The sequence below is a fragment of the Somniosus microcephalus genome, chromosome 4, assembly GCF_052327205.1.
Source record: "Somniosus microcephalus isolate GS21.2 chromosome 4, FLI_Smic_1.0, whole genome shotgun sequence".
Classification (NCBI taxonomy): Eukaryota; Metazoa; Chordata; class Chondrichthyes; order Squaliformes; family Somniosidae; genus Somniosus; species Somniosus microcephalus.
In genome coordinates this window covers 322,940,301-322,967,879 of record NC_140990.1, presented here as the reverse complement: position 1 = coordinate 322,967,879, position 27,579 = coordinate 322,940,301, and the positions used below count along the sequence as shown (strand labels likewise).

At 48.7% G+C, this 27,579-nt stretch overlaps 1 protein-coding gene across 3 annotated transcripts in view; it reads right to left on the bottom strand.

The window, feature by feature from the left end:
- Nucleotides 1-27,579, bottom strand: part of hspbap1 (hspb associated protein 1) — a 126,555-nt gene that overhangs the window by 49,502 nt on the left and 49,474 nt on the right. For 2 of the 3 annotated variants that reach the window (XM_085986844.1, XM_085986846.1), the window contains exons 3-4: nt 17,439-17,623; nt 8,693-8,829 (exon numbers count right to left, since the gene is read on the bottom strand). In XM_085986844.1, the coding sequence (XP_085842970.1) occupies nt 8,693-8,829; nt 17,439-17,623 (322 nt within the window). The remainder of the gene's footprint in view (nt 1-8,692; nt 8,830-17,438; nt 17,624-27,579) is intronic. The other variant, XM_085986847.1, reaches the window with a different exon arrangement.

The window sequence follows — 27,579 nt, the reverse complement described above, 5'->3', positions numbered from 1 at the left end:
CGAGGATAGAAGATATTTTCGCCTCACTATCCGGAGGGAAACGTTTCACCAAAATTGACTTGGCACAGGCATATCTACAGATGGAGGTTGAAGAGGCCTCTAAAAAGTATCTCACGATAAATACACACAAAGGTCTGTACCAGTGCAATCGACTGGTTTTCGGAGTAGCATCCGCTCTAGCTATCTGGCAAAGAGCTATGGAGCAAGTCCTCCAAGGGATTCCGGGGACTCAATGTTACCAAGACGACATCCTTGTAACAGGAGAAAACGACAACGAGCACCTTGCCAATTTGGAGCAGGTGCTCACTAGGCTGAGAGAATGGGACCTACGAGCAAATCGCCCCAAGTGCGAATTTTTCCAGAATCAAATATCATATTGTGGCCACATAATTAATAAGGAAGGGTTGCATAAGTCACCTGAAAAAATTGAAGCAGTCATAAAAGCCCCAGCACCTGAAAATGTTTCACAATTAAGGTCGTTCCTGGGATTAATAAATTACTATCATAAATTTTTACCGAACTTATCAACTCTTCTGCACCCTCTTAATGAACTGCTACAAACAGGAGTAATTTGGAAATGGAGCGAAGACTGTAAACGTGCCTTCCATAAATGCAAAGACTTAATCACGTCCAAAGAAGTTTTGGCTCATTACAACCCATCACTGCCAATCAGACTGGCGTGCGATGCATCCCCTTACGGCGTAGGAGCAGTATTATCGCATAAATTCCCTGATGGCTCGGAACGGCCGATAGCTTTTGCGTCACGCTCATTGAACTCAGCTGAGCGTAACTATGCCCAAATCGACAGGGAAGCACTCAGCCTGGTATGGGGAGTGAAGAAATTCAACCATTACCTACATGGACAAAAATTTACCTTGTTGACTGACCATCAACCCCTCATCTCCATATTCAACCCTAAAAAGGGTGTTCCCATTATGACAGCGCAAAGGCTACAGAGGTGGTCCCTTTTTCTAGGGGCACACCAATACAACATAGAATACAAAGGATCAAAACAGCATGGGAATGCTGACGGTTTATCGCGCCTACCGTTGCCAATGGTAGAAGAGGCACCTACAGTAGACCCAGTGGAGATGTTCCACTCAACCATAGTGGAATGTCTACCAGTAACAAATTCTGCCATTGAAAGGGAAACTAGAAATGACCCGACTCTCTCACGAGTCTACGACTTAACGGTGAAGGGATGGCCAGCACATGGCGAACCACTGTTGCCAGCATTCTCGCAAAGAAGAGAACAGCTGTCAGTGTGCCGAGGAACCTTGATGTGTGGATCCAGAGTGGTGATTCCACCCAAACTCCAGGATAAAGTTCTAAAGGAGCTTCACGAGGGGCATCTGGGTGGAGTGAAAATGAAGAACCTAGCCAGGGCGTTTGTATGGTGGCCAGGTATCGATGGAGACATCGAAGAAATGACCAAGAGCTGCCTAGGATGCCAGAAGGTCCAAAACGCTCCACCACAAGCCCCTCTACATCCATGGGAGTGGCCCTCATCTCCCTGGCAAAGGGTACACATCAACTTTGCTGGTCCATTTATGGACTCAATGTTCTTAATCGCGGTTGATGCACACTCCAAGTGGCCGGAGGTAATAAAGATGTCCTCCACCACCACGGAAAAAACCATCACAGTATTAAGGACCATATTTGCCAGGAATGGGCTGCCTGAACAGATCTGTTCTGATAATGGACCGCAATTCATGTCCGAAGAATTCAGGAAGTTCTTAAAAAACAATGGGGTTAAGCACTACACGTCCGCCCCATACCATCCCGCCACCAATGGATTGGCTGAAAGGTTTGTCCAGACCTTCAAGGCGGCCATTAAGGCCATGGGTAATGAAGACATAAACCTTCAGCACAAGGTGGATAACTTCTTATTTGCATACAGGAATGCAACACATATGGTTACAAACCAAACTCCCGCCATGATGTTCTTCAATAGAAGCCTAAGATGCCGGCTGGATTTGATCAAGCCAAACATCAGAAGGGACGTGGAGAACCGGCAATTTCAAGGCATGAATAAAAGGCCAACTAGATCCTTCCAGATAGGTCAACAAGTTTTGGCCCGGGACTACCGTACCGAGAAATGGCAGCCTGGAACTATCTGCACACGACTAGGACCGCTGATGTATACCGTGGACATCGGAGAAAGCATAATAAGGCGCCATGCTGACCAAATCATAGAGTCATCCGAAAAGGGACAACCTACACCACAATGCTATACGCCTAACGATGAAGTAGAGATACCCATATCTACCTCCGATCCGGTGATACTAGAACCCGATGAACCCGACACTGGCATTCAAGCCGAATCAGCCTTGCCAAAAGAACCTACTACACCACCAGAAACTACTACACCACCGAGGCGTTATCCGGACCGAGTCAGGAAGCCTCCAGAGAGACTGACTTATAATTAATTAACTGCAGCAATGTGTAGATTATTTTTCTTGTAACATGTAATTAATGATTACTTAAAATATTATGTACTGGTTGGCTAAAAGGGGAGGAATTGTAGTGTATGTGCCTTTAAGAGCCCCCTGTGTACTGTAATGCCGGTAATGGCCACTCGGGCTATATAAGCCTGTATATTGTGTTGTATCAGTTAGTTCCCCTCCAGACTTTGTTCAGTAAACACCTGTGAAACCAACTCCTGTCTTCAGTGTCTCTATTAACACACGGATACAACAAAATGGAACAGATTTTAAAGCAAGTTTAGGGGCTGGGAAATGGGGGAGGGGATGAAAGAACAAAAGGGAAGGTCTGTGATAGGATAGAAGGCAGGAGAAGTTAAGAGACATTAAGAGAGATTCAAGGCGAGGCGAGATGGTAATGGGACAGGTTAAGAAACAAAGGATGGCTCTAGATGAAGTGTGAATTGCGCTGGCAGAATGAAAGACAGCTGCCCTGTGGGAGAGAAGAAAAAAAGGCACAAACAAAAAGTGTGGATAAAAAATATATATAGGATAGGGGCCGAGGTTATGATCTGAAATTGTTGAACTCTATGTTGAGTCCAGAGGGCTGTAAAATGACTCATCGAAAGATGAGGTGCTGTTCCTCGAGCTTACGCTGAGCTTCCATGGAACAATGCAAGAGGCCGAGGACAATGAGGTCTGAGTGGGAGTGGAGCGGTGAATTAAAGTGACAAGCGACCGGAAGCTCGGGGTCATCCTTATGGACTGAACGGAGGTGTTCCGCAAAGCGGTCACCCAATCTGCCTTTGGTCTCCCCAATGTAGAGGAGACCACATCGTGAGCAGCGAATACAGTATACTAGATTGCAAGAAGTACAAGTAAATCGCTGTTTCACCTGGAAGGGGTGTTTGGGGCCCTGGACAGTGGGAAGGGGGGAGTTATAAGGGCAGGTGTTGCATCTCCTGCGCTTGCACGGGAAGGTGCCGGGCGAAGGGGAAGGGGTGCTGGGGGTGTTACAGGAGTGGACTAAGGTAGAAGATCAGCCATGATCTTATTGAATGGCGGAGCAGGCTCGAGGGGCTGTATGGCCTACTCCTGCTCCTATTTCTTATGTTCTTAGTAGCATCCACTTTCTTGAACTACTAACACAGTAATTGTGATCAATTAATAATATTAATAAGGCTTGTATTCCCTTGGGTACAGAAGATTAATGGTTAATCTAATCGAGGTGTTTAAGATGATTAAAGGATTAAATTAGAGAGAAACTATTTCCTCTGGTGGGGGGAGTCCAGAACAAAGGGGGCAGAACCTTAACATTGGAGCTAGGCCGTTCAGGGGTGATGCCAGGAAGCATTTCTTCACACAAAGGGTAGTGGAAAACTGGAACTCTCTCCCTCAGAAAGTTGTTGAGGCTGAGGGTCAATGGAAAATTTCAAAACTGAGATTGATAGATTTTTGTTAGGCGAGGGTATTAAGGGATATGGAACCAAGGCGGGTAAATGGAGTTAAGACACAGTTCAGCCATGATCTAATTGAATGGTAGAGTCAATAGCCAGGCAACACTAAGCGGCAAGGCCCACACATGAATAATGGCCACTTGGCCGAGGTAGCGGAAGTGAAACTACGCCAGGAAGAAAGGAGGGCAAAGAAAAAAAGTCATAAAATAGGTAATTCCTTAAAATATGCAGTACATTTTCCAAGAATCTCAAATAATCTTGATGTTGCAAAGACTGGCGATGCATTGGTTAAAAAAGTGAAAAAGGGGCAGCCTGACAGAAGTGAAAGAAAAATACCGCAAAAACAAAGGAATAAAAGGAAAATAGTGACAAAGACAAACAAGGACAAGCAATCCACCTCCAACTGTAACCGATATCTCCTATTTGTCCCTGCTGTTCAGCGCCCACCCTTCTCACCACTCTGGAAAGCACTTTGAAATGACTTCTATGCATGATGGATTGTCCTAACGATGTGAAAAATACTATTTAAATGCTAGTTTGTTCTTTATTAATTAATTAATACCCTAATCTGCAGAGAATTACACAGAATCTAAAACACAGAAACAGGCCATTCGACCCAACTGGTCTATGCCGGTGTTTATGCTCCACATGAGCCTCCTCCCACCTTACTTAGCTCTTTCCAATTGCTCCCCCGTATCCCTCTATTCCCTTTTTCTTGCATCACCAAGCCTTCCCGTAAATGCATCAACGCTATCTGCTTCATTAGCGTTGTGGTCATCATGTTCGCCTCACACTCATAAGGTCCCCGGTTCGAAGCTGGGCGGCAACATTTTGAGAAAAAAAACCTTCCCCATTAAAATTGAATACATATTTTTAAAAATGAATTAATTTTACCCAGAGTGGTGAGAATGTGAAACTCGCTACCACAGGGAGTGATTGAAGTGAATAGTACAGATGCAATTAAGGGGCGGTTAGATAAGCATATGAGGGAGACGGGAATAGAGGGTTACGCTGATCGAGTTAGATGAGGAAAGATGAGAGGAGGGTCGAGTGGAGCATAAACACCGGCATGGACTGGTTGGGCCGAATGGCCTGTTTCTGTGCCGTATATCCTCTGTAAATCTATGTAAAACCCCTCCACGTGGTAGCGAGTTCCACATTCTCACCACTCTGTGCAAAGAAATTCCTCCTAAATTCTTTATTCGATTTGTATGGGGATATCTTATATTTACCCCCACCCCCCACACATTATTCTGGACTCACCCACAAGTGGGAACAGTTTCTTCACAACTAACCACCTCCCCCTGACATTCAATGTCATTACCATCGCCGAATCCCCCACCATCAACACCCTGGGGGTTACCACTGACCAGAAACTTAACTGGACCAGCCATATGAATACCGTGGCTAAAAGAGCAGGTCAGAGGCTAGGTATTCTGCGGCGAGTGTCTCACCTCCTGACTCCCCAAAGCCTTTCCACCATCTACAAGGCACAAGTAAGGAGTGTGATGGAATACTCTCCACTTGCCTGGATGAGTGCAGTTCCAACAACACTCAAGAAGCTCAACACCATCCAGGACAAAGCAGCCCACTTGATTGGCACCGCATTCACCACTTTAAACATTCACTCCCTCCACCACTGGTGTACCATGGCTGCAGTGCGTACAGGATGCACTGCAGAAATTCGGCAAGGCTTCTTCGGCAGCACCTCCCAAACCCGCGACCTCCACCTAGAAGGACAAGGACAGCAGGCGCATGGGAACACCACCACCTCCAAGTTCCCCTCCAAGTCACACACCATCTGACTTGAACATTTATCGCCGACCCTTCATCGTCGCTGGGTCAAAATTCTGGAACTCCCTCCCTAATAGCACTATAGGAGTACCTTCACCACATGGAGTGCAGCGGTTCAAGGTGACTCACCACCACCTTCTCAAGGGCAATTAGGGATGGGCAATAAATGCTGGGCTTGCCAGAAACACCCACATCCCAGGAACAAATTTAAAAAATCCCAACACTGACCCCGATATCACGATTTACATCCCTCCTGTCCAAAACAATTCATTAACCATCACTCTGGTTTCTGTCCTTTAACCAACTTCCTATCCCTGCTTTCCTTTAGTACCTTGTGCCTGCATTGTACTAACAAACCCCCTATGCAGCCCTTTTTCAAATATCTTTCATTTTGCACCCACAAACTTAACAAGCTCCAGTTTTTGACCACACCGTGAAATGGAACAATCCAGCAAGGGGTCAACGTTTCTCCACGGCAAAGGAGAGAAAATTCATTACCGAAGACAATTCTTATGTATCTTTTTATAATTGACAATTATCTCTCTTCGCCTAAAGGCATGACTCTTGCTACCATACAGTTCCATCAGCACCTGTAGCCATCGAGTGCCTTGGCCGTCCTTCAGGTGTGAGCTTTGAGAGACGGCGAGTGTCAACAAGCTGTCTGACAGTGGCGTGCCCCATGGGATAGCCAAATCTGAGACTGTCCTCATCCAATGTCCACACACACACACGCTAATCGACATCTGGTAGTTGTATCGGGAACTCCAATTGATTTTTAGGTCCCTCGTCGGCCACTCAGGTGGATGTAAAAGATCCCATGGCAATATCAAAGAAGATTATAGGAATTCTCCTCAGTGTCCTGGCCAACATCGAAACCAACTCCTAAAACAGATCATTTGGTCATAGAGGGGTCCATAACAAGGGGGCATAGATTCAAGATAAGGGGCAGGAGGTTTAGAGGGGATTTGAGGAGAAACTTTTTCACCCAGAGGGTGGTTGGAATCTGGAACTCACTGCCTGAAAGGGTGGTAGAGGCAGGAACCCTCACAACATTCAAGAAGCATTGAGATGAGCACTTGAAACGCCATAACATACAAGGCTACGGACCAAGTGCTGGAAAATGGGATTAGAATAGACAGGGCTTGATGGCCGGCGCGGACAAGATGGGCCGAAGGGCCTCTTTCTGTGCTGTATAACTATGACTCTATCACATAGCTGTTTTTGGGAGCTTGTTGTGCACAAATTGGCTGCTGTATTTACATTACAACAGTCACTGCACTTCAAAAGTACTTCATTGGCTGTAAAGCGCTTTGGGGCATCCTGAGATCATGAAAGGCACTATAGAAACTCAAGTCTTTTTTTTCTTCCGTAGACCCAGGGGTGCTGAGGTCAACTGTAAATCCCCACCCGGTTGCCTGGCGAAGATCTGCTAAATTCAGTGCAGTACAGGAATTGAATCCGAACCCTTCTGTCTGTGTGGACAGAGTAGAAAGCTGTTCCCATTGGAGTAGAAAACTGTTCCCATTGGTGGAAGGGTCGAGAACCAGAGGACACAGATTTAAGGTGATTGGCAAAAGAACCAAAGGCAACATGAGGAAAGACTTTTTTACGCAGCCAGTGGTTAGGATCTGGAATGCGCTGCCTGAAAGGGTGCTGGAGGCAGATTCAATCGCGGCGTTCAAAAGGGAATTGGATAAGTACCTGAAGAAAAAAAAATTGCAGGACTACAGCACAGGCTAGACATGCCGAATGGCATCCTTCTGTGCTGAAACTAGTCTATGATTCTATTTGACCAAGCTTTTGGTCAACTGCCCTAATTTATCCTTATGTGGCTCGGTGTCAAATTTTTTGTCTTAAAATACTCCTGTGCAGTGCCTTGGGACGTTTTACTATGTTAAAGGCGCTATATAAAGTTGTTGTTGTTAGGGTTCAGTGTTTTGTTTTTACCCACTAAGCTATCTAGGGAAACCATTGCAGCGTTCCTCTTAATTGCCATTTGTAGAACATGCAATGGCAGGGGGGAGGAGGAAGCCATTTCCCTGTCATCTCAGTCAGCAAACTATGAGTAGCATGGGAAGAGGGGAAGTGGCAAGTAAAAAGAGAGCCGGCTCAGGCTAGACATGCCGAATGGCATCCTTCTGTGCTGTAACCATTCTATGATTCTACTCGGGCCTTGCCTCACCTCATCCGCTGCTGAAACCCTCATCCATGCCTTTGTTACCTCGAGACTTGACTATTCCAACGCACTCCTGGCTGGCCTCCCACATTCCACCCTACGTAAACTTGAGGTCACCCAAAATTCGGCTGCCAGTGTCCTAACTCGCATCAAGTCCTGTTCACCCATCACACACATGCTCGCTGACCTACATTGGCTCCCGGTTAAGCAGCGCCTCGATTTCAAAATTCTCATCCTTGTTTTCAAATCCCTCCATGGCCTTGCCCCTCCCTATCTCTGTAATCTCCTCCAGCCCCACAACCCCCCCGCCCCCGAGATCTCTGCGCTCCTCTAATTCTGCCCTCTTGAGCATCCCTAATTATAATCGCTCAACCTTTGGCAGCCATGCCTTCTGTTGCCTGGGCCCTAAGCTCTGGAATTCCCTCCCTAAACCTCTCCACCTCGCTACCTCTCTTTCCTCCTTTAAGACGCTCTTTAAAAACTACCTCTTTGACCAAGCTTTTGGTCACTTGCCCTAATTTATCCTTACGTGGCTCGGTGTCAAATTTTTTGTCTTAAAATACTCCTGTGCAGCGCCTTGTGACGTTTTACTACGTTAAAGGCGCTATATAAAGTAGTTATTGTTGTTGTTGTTATGTTTCAGTGTTTTGTTTTTACCCACTAAGCTATCTAGGGAAACCATTGCGGCGTTCCTCTTAATTACCATTTGTAGAACATGCAATGGCAGGGGGGAGGAGGAAGCCATTTCCCTGTCATCTCAGTCAGCAAACTATGAGTAGCATGGGAAGAGGGGAAGTGGCAAGTAAAAAGGGGGAAGATATCTAAAATGAATTTAGCGGTACCTTCCTTGCACTTGCAGCACCAGATTGCATCCGTAAGTATCAAGGTGACAGGGGGTGTTTGCTGCTTCGCTGCCAATCCACAGTGTGCTGTCTCGTCCATCTCTCCCAGGGAACCCAAAGTCAGACCAGATTACGTCCTACTAAAGAAATGTACATGTTAGTGCACCATTATTGGGATTTCAGTCCCCTTGCACGACACCCCTTAATTGATCTCCATTGATGCGATTTAGACAAGTTGAGTGAGTGGGCAAATACATGGCAGATGCAGCATAACGTGGATAAATGTGAAGTTATCCACTTCGGTCGGAAAAACAGAAAGGCAGAGTATTATTTAAATGGTGATAGATTGGGAAATGTTGATGTACAAAGGGATCTGGGTGTCCTTGTACACCAGTCACTGAAAGTAAACATGCAGGTGCAGCAAGCAATTAGGAAGGCAAATGGTATGTTGGCCTTCATTGCAAGAGGATTTGAGTACAGGAGTAAGGATGTCTTACTACAGTTATACAGGGCCTTGGTGAGACCACACCTGGAGTACTGTGTGCAGTTTTGGTCTCCTTACCTAAGAAAGGATATACTTGCCATAGAGGGAGTGCAGCGAAGGTTCACCAGACTGATTCCTGGGATGGCAGGACTGTCGTATGAGGAGAGATTGGGTCGACTAGGCCTGTATTCACTCGAGTTTAGAAGAATGAGAGGGGATCTCATTGAAACGCATAAAATTCTGACAGGGCTAGACAGACTGGATGCAGGGAAGATGTTTCCCCTGGCTGGGGGGTCTAGAATGAGGGGTCACAGTCTCAGGATACGGGGTAGGACATTTAGGACTGAGATGAGGAGAACTTTCTTCACTCAGAGGGTGGTGAACCTGTGGAATTCTCTACCACAGAAGGTTGTGGAGGCCAAGTCACTGAATATATTTAAGAAGGAGATAGATAGATTTCTAGACACAAAAGGCATCAAGGGGTCTGGGGAGAGAGCGGGAATATGGTATTGAGATAGAGGATCAGCCGTGATCATATTGAATGGCGGAGCAGGCTCAAAGGGCCGAATGGCCTACTCCTGCTCCTATTTTCTATGCTATTCTGCAGCTGACCTCCAGAAGAAATGTAGGAGCCTCTCGGATGAGACATTAAACCAAGGCCCCATCTGATGTAAAAGATTCCATGGTACTATTTTGATGAGGAGCAGGGGCGTTCTCCTCGGTGTCCTGGCCAGTATTTATCCCTCAATCAACATCACTTAAAAAAAAATTATCTGGTCATTATCACATTGCTGCTTGTGGGATCTTGCTGTACGCAAATTGGCTGCTGCGTTTCCTACATTACAACACTTCAAAAGTACTTAATTGGCACTTTGGGGCGTCCTGAGGTTATGAACGGCACTATATAAATGCAAGTCTTTCCTTTTAGGAGCCACCCAAAATGACTGAGCTTCCATTTTTCCTTCCCATTTATTGGCTCCATCATTCCTTCACAGTGGCACAGCTGATCCTAATCTCCTTTACACCAGACCCTTACAGCTGGATGGAGAAAGGATATGTTTATTCCTTCACTCTGGCCTGGGTTTGAGCCCAAGTACAAGTGAAAAGACAGTGAACTAATCGCTGCACCACCCAGTCCCCCAAGACACAAACATCAGAATTTGACGGGACTTTTCGCCTCCTTTCCTGTCTGTATTCCACTTCTTCCTTTTCCAAATGAATTTATCATTCAGTCCAGACACTGCACGTTTCTCTGCAACTGGTTATCAAAACCCATTTTGTCACCTACATCATGCTTAAATTAAAAACTGGGATCTTTTGCTTGTTAACAAGCCGGTCTTGAGGGAAATTACACAAACCAATTTGTTAGGTGTAATAATGCTGATGTCATCTAGGCATGATCATAAGCCGAATGCTGCCAGCTGGGTGAGATCATGTGTTGGTTACTTCTTACTAACATTCTTAGCTTGTACCAGATGCTGAGTGTTTTCAAGTGTTTTCATATTTTTTTTAACTCGTTCCTCGCACCAAAACATGTGGAATTTTCCCTATCTAACTCCAGGCTCCTTTGCAAAAGCAAAGTAGCAAGATTCCGCCCCTCTACTTTTTATGCTTGTTGGTCAATTCAAGTGTCACACTGTGGCAGGAGGGTCGGTAAACCAGAGGACGCCGATTTAAGGTAATTGGCAAACGAACCCGAGGGGGAGACGAGGAGATTTTTTAAAAACAGTGAGTTATGATGATCTGGGATGCACTGTCTAAATGCGGGGGGTGGGGGGGGGGGGCGGTGGGAGCAGATTCAATAGTAATTTTCAAAGGGGAACTAGATAAATACTTGACGGGGAAAAATTTGCAGGGCTACGGGGATGGGGCAGGTGGAGTGTGACTAACTGGATAGCTCTTGCAAAGCGCCGGCACAGGCACGATGGGCCGAATGGCCTCAATCTGCGCTGTATCATTGTAGACGAACATAAATTGACGGGCAGGGCAAGACCAGCTGGTCCATCATGCCTGCACCACAACATGATGGCTGGAGCATCATGGCTGACACTTCTTCCCACCTCCCCCCCGCCACCTCCCCGGCACCCCCCCGCCCCCCCAGGCAGTCTTGTAATCTCCCTGAGAGGGGCAAAAAAAGAGGAAAATACCACATGGCTCTATGATTCCAAAAATGCTTTAGGGAGGATGCTTTTAAAACCTTCAAGAGCATCTACATAATTCCATATCATGCTTCAATCAACGAGAGGTGCTTTTACTATAGGGTGGAGCGGAGAAAGGTGATAGAATGCTGTTCAAACATACAAATTATCTAGAGCTGTCTTTTGTCTCCACTAGTCCTATCACCATCTCGTCTCGTTTTGAATACCTCTTAATGTCTCTTCACTTCTCTTTTGTTCTCTCCCAGCCTGGCCTTTTAATCCATTTCATTCCCTGTGCCTCTTTAGTCTTGACAAAGGGTTTTGACCCGAAACGTTGACTCTAATTTCTCTCCACGGATGTTGCCTGGCCCGCTGAGTTTTTCCTGCATTTTCTGTTGTTAATACAAATTACCTTCACGGCTCTGCTTCAGCATCATTTTCTAAATCTTTTATTTGGAATCTAAACCTGATCAACATCAGTTGATAGCTGACTGCAATTTTTTTTTTTTCAACCGATCCTCTTCCTTTGACTTTGGGAGACATTTAACTCATTTTAATGGGAGCAGTAATCCTGCAGGAAAGCACTTCCACCGCAAATATATGATCTGTAAAAAAATAAAACTGTAGTCTACGTTTCCTGATAGAAATTTCCAGCTGGCAATAACTTAAACCATTCTAGCAGCGAGTAGGATGAAATTATGCTAAATTTACAACTTTAATAATCGGTAGTGAAAAGCTTGACTGTAAATTTGGTTTTAATTTCTGTTGGCAATTCATTCAAAGTGACACGTGGGACGAAGTGTACTGGGGAGGCATTCATCAGAGAAAACAGAACATAAAGCTGGCCACAGACCTTATCCAGGTTGAAACAGCCACAGGATCAACGTTACAACCCTCCAGCTGTGTTTTGGGGTTTATGGTCACAGTACGATAGTGTAGGGGTTCTGGTGCTGGACTAGTGAGTCGGAGGTGGTGAGTTTAATTCCCACCGAGGCAAGGTGAGCATTTGATTTAAAATATCTATCCTAAAAACACAACTGGTTCACTAACATCCTTCAGTGAAGGAAACCCCTTCACTCAGACGGTTGTGAATCTTTGGAATTCTCTACCCCAGAGGGCTGTGAATGCTCTGCTGTTGAGTGTATTCAAGACAGAAATCGATAGATTTTTGGAATCGAGGGATATGGGGATCGGGCGGGAAAGTGGAGTTGAGGTAGATGGTCAGCCATGATCTTACTGAATGGCGGAGCAGGCTCGAGGGGCCGTATGGCCCACTCTTGCTCCTATTTCTTATGTTCTGCCACCTCTGGCCCTATACACGACTCCAGTCCCACATTATGTGGTTGACTCTTACTGTCCTCTGGAGTGGTGTAGTGGCAAGTAGGAAACGGCAAAAGAAAAAATTCTCAGAATCTGACAGCATCGAAGGAGGCCATTCAGCCCATCGTGCCTGTGCCGGCTCTTCATATCGTAGCAAAGAATTTTGACAAGAACAACTATACAAAATAAGGCCCTAAAATGAAGCACCGTTTCCACATTGCTTCCAAGGAACAATTCAATACACGTCAGATCCAGCTGATGGCTTTGCACACTGAGTGCTTCTTTCCAGTTAACAATTCTTCTTTTAGCTCAGGGAGGTAACAGTTACGTTGGCTGCAGGGCTCTGCACATGTGTGTGTGGGCCTGATACAATCACGAATGCCATTGCTGATGCTCTGCCAGCTGTTTGATTTTTTTTTACTGTTTACAACTGTGACTGCGAGTAGTCAAGGACAGTGCTGCAATGCAACAGCGGGCAACGCAACAATGGGCAATGCCATCTTTTGCCCCCCCCCACCCCCGTGAAGGCGCTTTTAAGCTGCTGTGGTGCCGCTGGACTCCCAAAGGGCACGTTACTGCGTGGCCAGCTGCAAGGCAAATGTAGACGGCAGGGACTGGCTGAGTTCCGCAGCCCGTCATTCCTGGCAGACCATTTCAGCAGTTTTGCATTTGGCTGGCTGATGAGTGTCCAGTTTTTCTTTAGCCGCTTCCTCCGCTCAATTTCACATCTTCCACTGGCGCACAAATAGGCAACAGTGCACCAATCCTAACATGCAAGGTCCGTCAAACAGAGTCAAACACCTGAGCACGCATGCATTTGGAGACCCCAGTAAGGTATGGAGGGAATGCTGTTGGAAGTGCGTTCCTTCAGGTGGGACTTGAGACCATAGAAACATAGAAGATAGGAGCAGGAGTAGGCAATTTGGCCCCTCGAGCCTGTTCTGCCATTTAATGAGATCATGGCTGATCATCCAAACTCAGTACCCTGTCCCTGCTTTCTCCCCATATCCCTTGATCCCTTTAGCCTCAAGAAATATATCCAACTCCTTCTTGAATATATTTAATGAATTGGCCTCAGCTGCCTTCTGTGGGAGAGAATTCCACAGGTTCACCACTCTCTGGGTGAAGAAATTACTCCTCATCTCTGTCCTAAATGGCTTACCCCTTATCCTTAGACTGTGACCCCTGGTTCTGGACTCCCCCGCCATCGGGAACATCCTTCCTGCATCTAGTCTGTCTAATCCTGTTAGAATTTTATAAGTTTCAATGAGATCCCCTCTCATTCTTCTAAACTCTAGCAAATATAAGCCTAATCGACCCAATCTCCTCATACGTCATTCCTGCCATCCCAGGCATCAGTCTGGTGAATCTTCGCTGCACTCCTTCCATGGCAAGAACATCCTTCCTCAGATAAGGCGGCCAAAACTGCACACAATACTCAAGGTGTGGTCTCACCAAGGCCCTGTACAACTGCAGCAGTTCCGGCAGATTAAGGCCCAATCTGTCATGTTAAAGGCCTTACGGCACCTTATGAAGAAAGATAGGGGGGGAAAAATTCGGTGGGTTGCGCCACCAGTTAGCGCCTAAAGAGGGCAGTCAGTGGCTGTAGCGCCACTGGCCACGCCTCCCGCGATATTTAGCGGGGGCGCTAATGGCGGCGTTAACCTGTTGCGCTGCGCCACCTCCGATGACGTCATCGGTGTGCGCAGCGCCCCGCTACCGCCCCGATCTCGATATTTGGCAGCGACCGCCTCTGTAGCGCCGTTCGCAAATGGCGCCCGGTTCACAGGGCCTTCCTGTGGCGGCAGTGGCGCAAATTAAGGTGGAGGTGCGGGGCGGCCGTTTTATCCGGTGGCCGCCTGCCAGCACCTCCGTCCCCGGCCTCCTGATCCCCCCCCCCCCCCCCCCCCCGGGGCAGTGCCGGCTGTTTTCCGAGAGCCCGGCACTTCTCCTCGATGCCGGGCTCTTTTGCCGGCACTCGCGATCGGTCATCGTGCTGGTGCAGGCCCCTCCCCCTTAAGAATGGGAGGAAGGCCCGCAGTACCGCAGCGCGCCGCGGCACGTTGCGCTGCGATATTCAGTTTCAGCGCCCTAAGAGGGACGCAGAGCGCCTCGAGCCTCGCCCCGTGTCCCTCTTGGGGCGCTCAAGCTGAATTTCCGGCGGTCGCTACTGCTCCAAACGCTGCGCTAAATCCGGCGCCCAGGCGAGCTTGGCGCCCCGTTTGCGGCTCCACCCAATTTCTCCCCCCAGGAGTTCTCCTGGTGTGCTGGGCAGCATTCCCCCACTTAACCAACGCAACCAAAAAACACATTGTTGTTTGTGGGATCTTAGTAAGGGCAAAATGGCTGCCACGGGCTGACATTGCACATCAAAAGTAATTAAAAACATACATCCCGAGAAAAAAGAAAGACTTGCATCTATATAGCACCTTTCATGTACTTTTTGAAATGTAGTCACTGTTGTAATGTAGGAAACGCGGCAACCAATTTGCGCACAGCAAGCTCCCACAAACAGCAATACAATAGCAAAATATTGCGGATGCTGGAAATCTGAAATAACAACAGAAAACGCTGGAAAAACTCAGCAGGTCAGGCAGCGTCTGTGGAGAGAGAAACAGAGTTAACGTTTCAGGTCGAAGACCTTTCAATGTGATAATGAACCAATAATCTGTTTTAGATGATGTTGATAAATATTGGCCAGGACACCGAGGATAACTCCCCTGCTCCTCTTCAAAATAGGGCCATGGGATCTTTTAACATCCACCCAGGAGAGCAGACGGGGTCTCGGTTTAACGTCTCATCTGAAAGACGGCACATCCGACAGTGCGGCGCTCCCTCAGCACTGCACTGGGAGTGTCAGCCTAGATTATGTGCTCAAGTCGCTGGAGTGGGACTTGAGCACACAACCTTCTGACTCAGAGTCGAGGGTGCGACCCACTGAGCCATGGCTGACAGGAAAGTTTCTTTAGTGTGATGTCACTATATAAATGCAAGTCTTTCAAAAAAGAGAGCTAGAACTAACGGGTTTCCTACATTACAACAGTGACTACACTTCAAAAGTACTTCATTGGCTGTAAAGCGCTTTGGGACGTCCTGAGGTTGTGAAAGGCGCTATATAAATGCAAGTCTTTTTTTTTTGCTGCAGCCAGTTCTCTTTATATGTTTGCTCTATTGGTAAATGTACATTATATTAGAGGGCATTGCAGTGAGCACCTAGTGCAACGTTTTTGTGTGCTCATTATATTTTGGGCATTTTTTAGACTAGCTTTTTTCCTCGGATTCAGCGCCACAGACCATTCCTGTAAGTTAGCCCTCATGCTCAAGAACCGCAGTGTGGCTTTCTTTACGTGCCCAGTATCTAAGTAATTGCAGTGAGCCCAGGGGGTTGAACCCTGGTCACTGTGTTCTGGCTTACAGATTACATCATGTGGAGCCACATTATTTTCTTGACTTCAAAAAGGTGCATCAAACTGTGGCTTAGGCTATACACACACACACTTAACTATACCCCCTTGGGAGACAGAAAACAACAGAAGTCGCTTCTGTGATAACACTCGATATCAACCTTCAGGGCCCGTTTTCTGATTAATCTCACACAGTAGGTCGCTGCTGGCCTACCGCAAAGTCATCTCTCGCATGCGCCGAGCTCTGGTGGCTTTGAGGAAGTCAGCCCCAGATATACCTCCAAGATCCTTTAAAGATTTATCGCAACACAAGAACTATTTTAAAATTGTGTCCCTCAAACTCAATGACGGCTGCCAATCAAACATATCTCTAATATGCACCTTACAAAGATCAACAGGAATTGAATGGCTTAGCCACTTCCTGGGGAAACAGATTAATCTGTCCAGAGACACTGGGCGATTGATGAGTCATGCCCCCTGTCATGAATCTTATCATGACTCGTGAAGTAACACTGGTCGGCCAGCTGGTGGCGCTGTCCAAGGAGTATAAAAACTCGTGGGCCCAGCTTGCTCAGGATGTTTCTGTAACCAGGAACTAGTGATGTAACTGGAATCTCATGGTTGTGAAACAGTTGATTAAAGCCTTGTTTTACACTCAAACCAAGTGCTCAGTAGTCTTTTTACATCACCCCCATCCAACAAGCACCAAACACTCGCATGTCTTGGCCTTCCTGAACTGTACTTGGTTTCTGGCCCGTCCTAATGTGTATATGTAGCCAGACAGAACCATTTCCTGCAAGCAAACCTAATTTTAACCCTGTGTGCACCATGACCTGCAGGACAGAAACCAATAACATAATCCTTCGCAGGCAGAAATGTTCCACTTTTTTTAATCCACAGGAATCTCAACCAATAGACTACCGGAACTTTTTATTTTTAAAGAAAGACTTGCATTTCTACAGCGCTTTTCACGATCTCAGGAAGTCCCAAAGCCCTTCACAGCCAATGAAGTACTTTTGAAGTGTGGTCACTGTTGTAATGTGGGAAATGTGGCAGCCAATTTGCGCACAGCAAGGTCCCACAAACAGCAATGTGATAATGACCAGATAATCTGTTTTAGTGATGTTGATTGAGGGATAAATATTGGCTCAGGACACCGGGGAGAATTCCCCTGCTCTTCTTCGAAATAGCGCCATGGGACCTTTTACGTCCAGCTGAGAGAGCAGACGGGACCACGGTTTCACGTCTCATCCGAAAGAGGGATAACTCATTAAAACCGTAATGGACATTCACTTCTGACTAACAAAACGTTTCGTTCTGGGCTCATGATGTTACATGGAACTTTTGGAAATCTCGCGACGGCGAGCTCGGTCTGAACACATTTTGAACCATTTGGTTACCTGAAAGAGCTCGGCCTTTTCTTCAAACATCATGGCGATGTACTTGTAGTCCGCATAGGCCCAATACTGAGAGCGAGGGAAAGAGTCGAACGGTCCGGGTGAGACATCGGATTCACCATGAAGCCAGACTAAGAACTCCTGCAGTGTGGCCTGTATGTACCCACAGTGCGTTTCAAACTGAGGAACTAGGAAAGACACAGGTTGAAGGTGACTGAACTGTGTACAGGAAAGCAGCCCTACCCTAGTTTTCTGAGTATATTATGCACCGCATTTGCGTATAATGTGCGCATTTGTACCTCTATGAAATAGGAATTGCTAGACGAACAAAGACCAAGGTCCATGTAGTTCGCCTTCTACCGCCCCAGTAGTCGCACGATACAGTGATAATGGGAGTTGTTGGCTAATCATAGCGATCAATCTCTATCAATGAGTCTACAACAGACCTAGACATGAGGTGAGGAAAATCCCAGTGGTGAAGAGCTTTGGGAACCATAGGTCCAAAGTCACCTGTTTCCCGCCCCCCCCCCACCCCCAAGCATGCTACACTTACCACCCGTCATGTCTCAAATTACTCACATACTGTATGTTATTTTCTGAAAGAAACATATCTAATTTGCATTTGAATAAATCACTATTAACTGCTTCCACCATCTCCCGAGGCATTCTGCTCCATAGATTGACCACTCGCTCACTGAAATATTGTTTCTGCACACAAATGCACCCAACCACCCCTCTTAGAACACAAAACACCACTCCACAATGGTGTCAAACTACTAATGTTTTATGGTGTCAAACTTAATTATGTTTTTCTGATATATAACGGCCTGTGGCACATCTTAAACTCTCCCCATCAAAAAATCATCAGTTACCGTTCTTTAGTAACTGGAGCAGGAGGTTGTTAACTGGCAGTGCTCGGATTTCATCCTGCACATTAAACAACAGAGTACTTAACGTTCGGGAAGAGCTAGGTTAAAATGTGCTATGCATCGTTAAAATAGAAAAATGAGCCACGTTACAAAAAAAAATACCCTTGGGTTCTGTTAGAATCACAGAATGGTTGCAGCACGGAAGGCGGCCATTCGGCCCTTCGAGCCCGTGCCGGTTCTCTGCAAGAGCACTTCAGCTCATCCCACTCCCCCAGGACTAGCTGACAAGAAACTATTTAAAAGGCAGTCTGAACGTCACAGAAAGAGAGGCCAACAAAGGCACACTGATTTAAAATAGATTTCCTAAGTGGACACTTCTCAAAATTATTTGCGGTGTTAACACATAAGATCTTACATGCTTTAAACAATCGACAGTTAATGTCGTAGAAAGTTGGCATACCATTCGATTGTACCACAGAACGGTACGACCCATGATGCATGGTGCATTCTTGATGTGAAATTTAATTAACATGCAAATTTAACATATTTAGCATCGAGTGTTTTTTTTAAATAAGAGGGAACGCTGGTCGTGACCACCCTGCGTGAAATGAGTTTGGGCAATCTCGGTTCAGTCCCTAGTCAACGTAGAATCACAGCAAACAACTGCCCCTAATTCTGTATTAATGGACATTAAATTGTCAATCTTATTCGCAGAGCTGTTAATGAGGAATGGAAAAATGTTACACTGGTGGAATAGGGAACACTCTCTTGAGGTTGGGCCTGAGGCACATTAACACTCTGCCCCAACCGATGCTATCCCTAACCTCGGAATGCTTGATGCGGACGATGGGTGGTCGAAATAGAAAAGATTAATTTCCCGGCACTGCTATCCCTCGCCTTGATGAGCACAGAATTCACAAGAAAATGATTTAAAATAAAACCATTTGCCACAATTAATATGAAAAATGTTCACGGCATCTTTTAAACCCGGAGCAAATTCGAGTCCAACTTTCCCTTTCATTCGGTCAGAGAACTGCAGCTACGGTAAAGACATCGATGAAGTAACGTAATATTTAACTACTTGAACAGGCATTATTTAAGCTCCTCCCTTGCCGATTAATACTTCTTGGCCTAGTGGAGTTGCTTTAACCAAGCTTCTTAACCCGTTCATGTACAATAACAAGCAATGAGCAAATGGCACCAAAAGTATGTTGAGAAATAGTCTTATTTGCTGCATTATTCAGGTTATAGTCATTTGCTGAAGGCTAGTTATGCCTCATCAACTATAGCTGTTCTCATGGGTCATTGTGTTTTCATTAGCCTTCACTACGAATTCTGTTACAACTAATGTACCACACAAATCAACCTCTTCCTCGACTAACATTAACTGTTGTCAAGATTAGAGTGCCTTATGGTACAGAACTATGTGCTCTAATTCATTACTACCTCAAAGGACAAGGCAGCTCTACAATTACCCTTAGATCACCTGCTGCTGCTAACAGGCAACCCATGAATTGATCAGTAGCTATGCTAAGTAGTTACCAGCACTACCTGCTTGACTCACTTGCCAACACTCTCGCCTCCGAGTCTGGAGGTTGTGGGTTCGAGTCATGCTACACGATCTCAGCACATAATGCTGACAGTCAAGTGCAGTGCTGAGGAAGTGCTGCATTGTCCAAGATGCCACCGTTGAAGGAGACATTAAACCAACGCTCCATCTACCTTCAATGGCTCAGGTGGAGCTTAAAGATTGCATGTCACGATCTGCAGAAGGACAGGGAATGGTTCCCAGTATCCGGGTCAAAAATGCTTCTTTTTTTTTTATTCGTTCCAGGGATGTGGGCGTTACTGGCAAGGCCAGCATTTATTACCTTTCCCTAATTGCACGAGAAGGTGGTGGTGAGCCGCCTTCTTGAACCGCTGCAGTCCGTGTGGTGAAGGTGCTCCCACAGTGCTTTTAGGGAGGGAGTTCCAGGATTTTGACCCAGCGATGATGAAGGAACGGCCGATATATTTCCAAGTCAGGATGGCGTGTGACTTGGAGGGGAACTAGGTGGTAGAGGTCGCAGGTTTGGGAGGTGCTGTCGAAGAAGCCTTGGCGAGTTGCTGCAGTGCATCTTGTAGGTGGTACACACTGCAGCCACAGTGCGCCGGTGGTGGAGGGAGTGAATGCTTAAGCTGGTGGATGTGGTATCAATCAAGCGGGCTACTTTGTCCTGGATGGTGTTGAGCTTCTTGAGTGTTGTTGGAGCTGCACTCATCCAGGCAAGTGGAGAGTATTCCATCACACTTCTGACTTGTGCCTTGTAGATGGTGGAAAGGCTTTTGGGAGTCAGGAGGTGAGACACTCGTTGCAGAATACCCAGCCTCTGACCTGCTCTTGTAGCCACAGTATTTATGTGGCTGGTCCAATTAAGTTTCTGGCCAATGGTGACCCCCAGGATGTTGATGGTGGGGGAACTCGGCAATGGTTGGAGATAGTTATTGACCACTTATCAGCCAAGCCTGAATGTCGTCCAGGTCTTGCTGCATGTGGGTATGGATTGCTTCATTTTCTGAGGAGTTGTGAATGGAACTGAACATCAGTGAACATCCCCGTTTCTGACCTGATGATGGAGGGAAGGTCATTGATGAAACAGCTGAAGATGGTTGGGTCTAGGACACTGCCCTGAGAAAATCCTGCAGCGATGTCCTGGGGCTGTGATGATTGGCCTCCAACAACCACAAACATCTTCCTTTGTGCTAGGTACGACTCCAGCCAGTGGAAAGTATTCCCCCTGATTCTCATTGACTTCAGTTTTACTAGGGCTCCTTGATACCACACTCGGTCAAATGCTGCCTTGATGTCAAGGGCAGTCACTTTCGCCTCACCTCTGGAATTCAGTTCTTCTGTCCATATTTGGACCAAGGCTGTAAAGAGGTCTAGAGCCAAGTGGTCCTGGCAGAACCCAAACTGAGCATTGGTGAGCAGGTTATTGGTGAGTAAGTGCCACTTGATAACACTGTCGATGACACCTTTCACCACTTTGCTGATGATTGAGAGTAGACTGATGGGGCAATAATTAGTCGGACTGGATTTGTCCTGCTTTTTGAGGACAGGACATACCTGGGCAGTTTTCCACATTGTTGGGTAGATGCCAGTGTTATAGCTGTGCTAGAGCAGCTTGGCTAGAGGCTCAGCTAGTTCTGGAGCACAAGTCTTCAGCACGACAGCTGGGATGTTGTCGGGACCCATAGCCTTTGCTGTATCCAGTGCGCTCAGCAATTTCCTGATATTATGTGGAGTGAATCGAATTGGCTGGCTTCTGTGATGTTGGGGACCTAAGGAAGAGGCCGAGATGGATCATCCACTCGGCATTTCTTCAACCACCACGAAAAACAGATTAACTGGTCTTCAAGCTCATTGCTGTTTGTGGGATCTTACTATGCACAGAATAGTTGCTGCATTCATCGACAAAACAGCAATGATTGCACGTCAAAGTATCGCATCATATACAAAGCATTTTTGGAAGTTTGGGAGATATCAGATGCTACATAAATACAAGTTATTTCCTACCTGTATGATTAATGGCAAGTAATTACCACCCATACTTTTTAAACAACTAATTGTGATCAATTTATTTCTCATCCTTCGATGTTTGCCTTACAGAAATTTAAAACCATTCCTTTCCCTATCAAACTCAATCACATTATGGTCACTATTTGATAGAGGCTCCCTTACCATCAGACTGTTAAATAATTCTGATTCATTTCTTAAGGCTAAAGGGATCAAGGGATATGGGGAGAAGGCGGGGACAGGGTACTGAGTTTGGATGATCAGCCATGATCTCATTGAATGGCGGAGCAGGCTTGAGGGGCCGATTGGCCTACTCCTGCTCCTATCTTCTATGTTTCTATTACTCAATCACTAAATCCAGTATGGCCTGTTCCCCAGTCTGTTCTCAAATGTATTGTTCGAGAAAACTGTCCAGAGCACATTCTAGAAACGACACAGTGGGCAGCACTCTCGCATCTGAGTCAGAAGTCCTACTCCAGAGACTTGAACCCAAAAATCTAGGCTGGCACTCCAGTGCAGTGCTGAGGGAGTGCTGCACTGTCAGAGGTGCCGTCCTTTGGATGAGTCGTTAAACCGAGGCCCCGTCTGCTCTCTCAGGTTCCATGGCACTATTTCGAAGAAGAGCAGGGGAGTTGTCCCCGGTGTCCTGGGCCAATACTTATCCCGCAACCAACATAACAAAAACAGGCTATCTGGTTATAAGAGCATAAGAAATAGGAGCAGGAGTAGGCCAATCGGCCCCTCGAGCCTGCTCCGCCATTCAATAAGATCATGGCTGATCTGACCCTAACCGCCAATCCACTATCACAGAACTATCTCCTGAATCTAACAGAATTAGACACATGAAATAGGAGCAGGATCAGGCTACATGGCCCCTGGGCCCGCTCCGCTACCCACAGGGCCATGTCTGATCCGAACCTAGACTCATGTCCAAATTCCTGCCCGCTCCCCGTAACCCTTAATTCCCTTTACTTCTAGGAAACTGTCTATTTCTGTTTTAAATTTATGTAATGATGTAGCTTCTACAGCTTTTTGGGGCAGCATATTCCATGAACCTACCACCCTCTGAGTGAAGTAATTCCTCCTCATCTCAGTTTTGAAAGAGCAGCCCCTTATTCTAAGACTATGCCCCCTAGTTCTAGTTTCACCCATCATCGGGAACATCCTCCCTGCATCCACCCGATCCAACCCCTTCACAATCTTATATGTTTCAATAAGATCGCCTCTCATTCTTCTGAACTCCAATGAGTAGAGTCCCAATCTACTCAACCTCTCCTCATATGTCCATCCCCTCATCCCCGGGATTAACCGAGTGAACCTTCTTTGTACTGACTCGAGAGCAAGTATGTCTTTTCTTAAGTATGGACACCAAAACTGTATGCAGTATTCCAGGTGCGGTCTCGCCAATACCTTGTACAACTGAAGCAATACCTCCCTATTTTTATATTCTATCCCCCTAGCAATGAAAGCCAACATTCCATTGGCCTTCTTAATCACTTGCTTTACCTGCATACTGTGGCGTTGCCACATTGGGGAAACACTGTGTGTATGTAGATAAACCTGTATAATCCCCTTTTAATTGCTGTATTCCCCTCCCCCCGCAAGACAGTTGCAAGCTGAGAGGAATAAGGCATGTTCAGACTTGCCTGCTGCTGAGAGAAGGAAAACCAATCAGGTTCCAGCAGGTGACCAATCCGTGAGTCATCACAGGCTCGCGGGCTTTACGAATTCAGTACTGTATTGTGAGAGTTGGAGTAAAGACCTATTTCTTGTAGCTCGCTGTGTTGCCTATTTCTTTACGCGGGAGATCGTAGTCCCCCACATTGGTGACCCCGAATGTCGGCGGCCGAAGCCCCCGACTCACGCAGCCCTACAGAGGCCAGCAACGACCCAACGGCAACCAGCAGCAGCCCGATGTCGGCCGGCGCCGCGTCCTTGAAGCACCCCACCTTCTGGGAACACCAAGCACCAACTTGGTTCGCGCACACGGAGGCCCAATTCACCCTTCGCAGGGTTCAAGACGATGACGAAAGGTACCTCTACGTAGTCTCAGCACTAGCAAGCTCCACCGCCGCCGAAATTCTCGACCTGCTGGGGAACCCACCACAGACCGGCAAGTACTCAACCATTAAGGGCCGCTTGCTGCAGGCTTACGGCCTGTCCAGGGAGGAGAGGGCCCACAGGCTTCTCTCACTATCAGGCCTCGGCGACTCTACCCCGACCCAGTTGATGAGCCGGATGCTTGCGCTCCTGGGCTCTGAACCGCAGTGCTTCTTGTTTCGGGCCCTTTTCCTCAGCCTGCTTCCTCAGCAGGTACAGACTGCCCTCGCGGGGTCCCCGATCACGGACTGCGTACAACTGGCAGCCGCCGCGGACAAAGTCTTCGCCGTCGCCCAACTCGGCTGTGCAGCCGCGAGGCTCCCCGACACCACCGAGTGCGCGCCGCCACGCCAGGCCGCAGAACTATGCTACTACCACGCGCGTTTCGGCCACAAGGCCCAACGCTGCAGAGCACCCTGCTCTTTCGATCAAACCAAAATGGCCACCCGGCCCAACGCACCAGCCCCGCGCCGCCGCTTAGGCCCGCTCGACCGCACCCCCGCCGCCACGATGGCCATCGGCACCGCAGGTAAACTGCTGTGCATAACCGACTCCCTTTCAGGGCGCAGATTCCTTTGCGACACCGGAGCCCAATGCAGCATAATTCCTGCCTCCCAGCTCGACATCCAGGCAGGCCGCAGCGGCCCACCCCTCGTGGCGGCAAATGGCGCAGCCATCGCTACTTTCGGAAAGCGACGGGCCGAGGTTTGTTTCAACGGCCAGCGATTTACGTGGGATTTCGTGACGGCCTCGGTGGCACATCCCTTGCTGGGCGCCGATTTTCTTTGCGCCCACGGACTCCTGGTCGACGTCCGCGACAGGCGCCTGATCGACGCAGCAACTTTCGCTTCACTGGCCTGCCAGCAGAGCAACAGCCCGGCCCTCGTCGGGTCCTGTTCCGCCCCGGCGCATGATGACTACGCCCGCCTACTTGCAGATTTCCCGAGGCTCACACAACCGACCTTCTCAGCCGCGGCAGCCAAGCATGGTGTCGAGCACCACATCGCCACTACGGGACCACCAGTGTTCGCCCAAGCCAGACGCCTGGACCCAGCCAAGATGGCGGTGGCCAAGGAAGAATTCGTCACAATGGAGAAACTGGGCATCATCCGCCGCTCGAACAGCCCCTGGTCGTCCCCCCTCCACATTGTGCCCAAGCCGGGCGGTGGCTGGCACCCCTGCGGCGATTACATACGGCTCAACGACGCCACCACGCCCGATAGATACCCCATTCCGCACATCCAAGACATCTCAGCACACCTAGCAGGAAAGTCCGTCTTTTCCAAGGTCGACCTGATTCGCGGCTACCATCAGGTCCCCGTCCACCACGCAGACGTCCAGAAGACGGCGGTCATCACCCCCTTCGGACTGTTCGAGTTCCTGTGCATGCCCTTCGGGCTCAAGAACATCCAACGGCTCATGGACTCCGTCCTATGGGACCTGAGCTTCCTGTTCGTCTATCTGGACGATATCCTCGTGGCCAGCACCAGCAAGGCCGAGCACATCGCGCATTTGCGCTCTCTTTTCCAGCACCTCAGCCAACACGGGCTAATCGTCAACCCGGCCAAATGCCAGTTCGGAGCAGCCCAAATTGACTTTCTCGGCCATAGAATCTCGCCAAGGGGAGCCATTCCCCTACCCTCCAAGGTGCAGGCGGTGGCGGACTTTCCCCAGCCCACCGCGGTCAAGGCGCTGCAGGAACTTTTGGGGATGGTCAATTTATATCACCGTTTCATGCCCAAGGCCGCCTCACTCATGCGCCCCCTCTACGAAGCCACCAGGGGCAAAACGGGCAAAGAGCAACTCACCTGGTCCAGCGAGATGGCGACAGCCTTCCACCAGACCAAAAGCGCCTTGGCCAATGCCACACTACTGGCCCACCCCATCCCGGGCGCCAAGACCGCCCTCACCACGGACGCCTCAGATTACGCCGTCGGCGCCGTCCAGCAACAGTGGGTCGAAGGCGCGTGGCAGCCACTGGCATTTTTCAGCCGACAGCTGCGCAAGAACGAGCAGGCCTACAGCACGTTCGACAGAGAGCTCCTGGCCCTGTTCCTGGCAATCCGGCACTTCCGTTTCCTCCTGGAAGGCCGGCCATTCACCGCATTCGTGGACCACAAGCCGCTCACTTTCGCCATGGCCAAAGTAACCGAACCCTGGTCCGCGCGCCAACAGCGCCAACTCAACTACATCTCGGAGTTCACCACGGACATCCGCCACGTCGCCGGCAAGGACAATTTGGTGGCCGACTGCCTCTCAACACCCTCGCTCCACGCAGTGCACCTGGGCGTTGACTACGCCAGCATGTTGCTGGACGGCGCCGACGGCGTAATCTGAGGCGTCCGTGGTGAGGGCGGTCTTGGCGCCCGGGATGGGGTGGGCCAGTAGTGTGGCGTTGGCCAAGGCGCTTTTGGTCTGGTGGAAGGCTGTCGCCATCTCGCTGGACCAGGTGAGTTGCTCTTTGCCCGTTTTGCCCCTGGTGGCTTCGTAGAGGGGGCGCATGAGTGAGGCGGCCTTGGGCATGAAACGGTGATATAAATTGACCATCCCCAAAAGTTCCTGCAGCGCCTTGACCGCGGTGGGCTGGGGAAAGTCCGCCACCGCCTGCACCTTGGAGGGTAGGGGAATGGCTCCCCTTGGCGAGATTCTATGGCCGAGAAAGTCAATTTGGGCTGCTCCGAACTGGCATTTGGCCGGGTTGACGATTAGCCCGTGTTGGCTGAGGTGCTGGAAAAGAGAGCGCAAATGCGCGATGTGCTCGGCCTTGCTGGTGCTGGCCACGAGGATATCGTCCAGATAGACGAACAGGAAGCTCAGGTCCCATAGGACGGAGTCCATGAGCCGTTGGACGTTCTTGAGCCCGAAGGGCATGCACAGGAACTCGAACAGTCCGAAGGGGGTGATGACCGCCGTCTTCTGGACGTCTGCGTGGTGGACGGGGACCTGATGGTAGCCGCGAATCAGGTCGACCTTGGAAAAGACGGACTTTCCTGCTAGGTGTGCCGAGAAGTCTTGGATGTGCGGAATGGGGTATCTATCGGGCGTGGTGGCGTCGTTGAGCCGTATGTAATCGCCGCAGGGGCGCCAGCCACCGCCCGGCTTGGGCACAATGTGGAGGGGGGACGACCAGGGGCTGTTCGAGCGGCGGATGATGCCCAGTTTCTCCATTGTGACGAATTCTTCCTTGGCCACCGCCATCTTGGCTGGGTCCAGGCGTCTGGCTCGGGCGAACACTGGTGGTCCCGTAGTGGCGATGTGGTGCTCGACACCATGCTTGGCTGCCGCGGCTGAGAAGGTCGGTTGTGTGAGCCTCGGGAAATCTGCAAGTAGGCGGGCGTAGTCATCATGCGCCGGGGCGGAACAGGACCCGACGAGGGCCGGGCTGTTGCTCTGCAGGCAGGCCAGTGAAGCGAAAGTTGCTGCGTCGATCAGGCGCCTGTCGCGGACGTCGACCAGGAGTCCGTGGGCGCAAAGAAAATCGGCGCCCAGCAAGGGATGTGCCACCGAGGCCGTCACGAAATCCCACGTAAATCGCTGGCCGTTGAAACAAACCTCGGCCCGTCGCTTTCCGAAAGTAGCGATGGCTGCGCCATTTGCCGCCACGAGGGGTGGGCCGCTG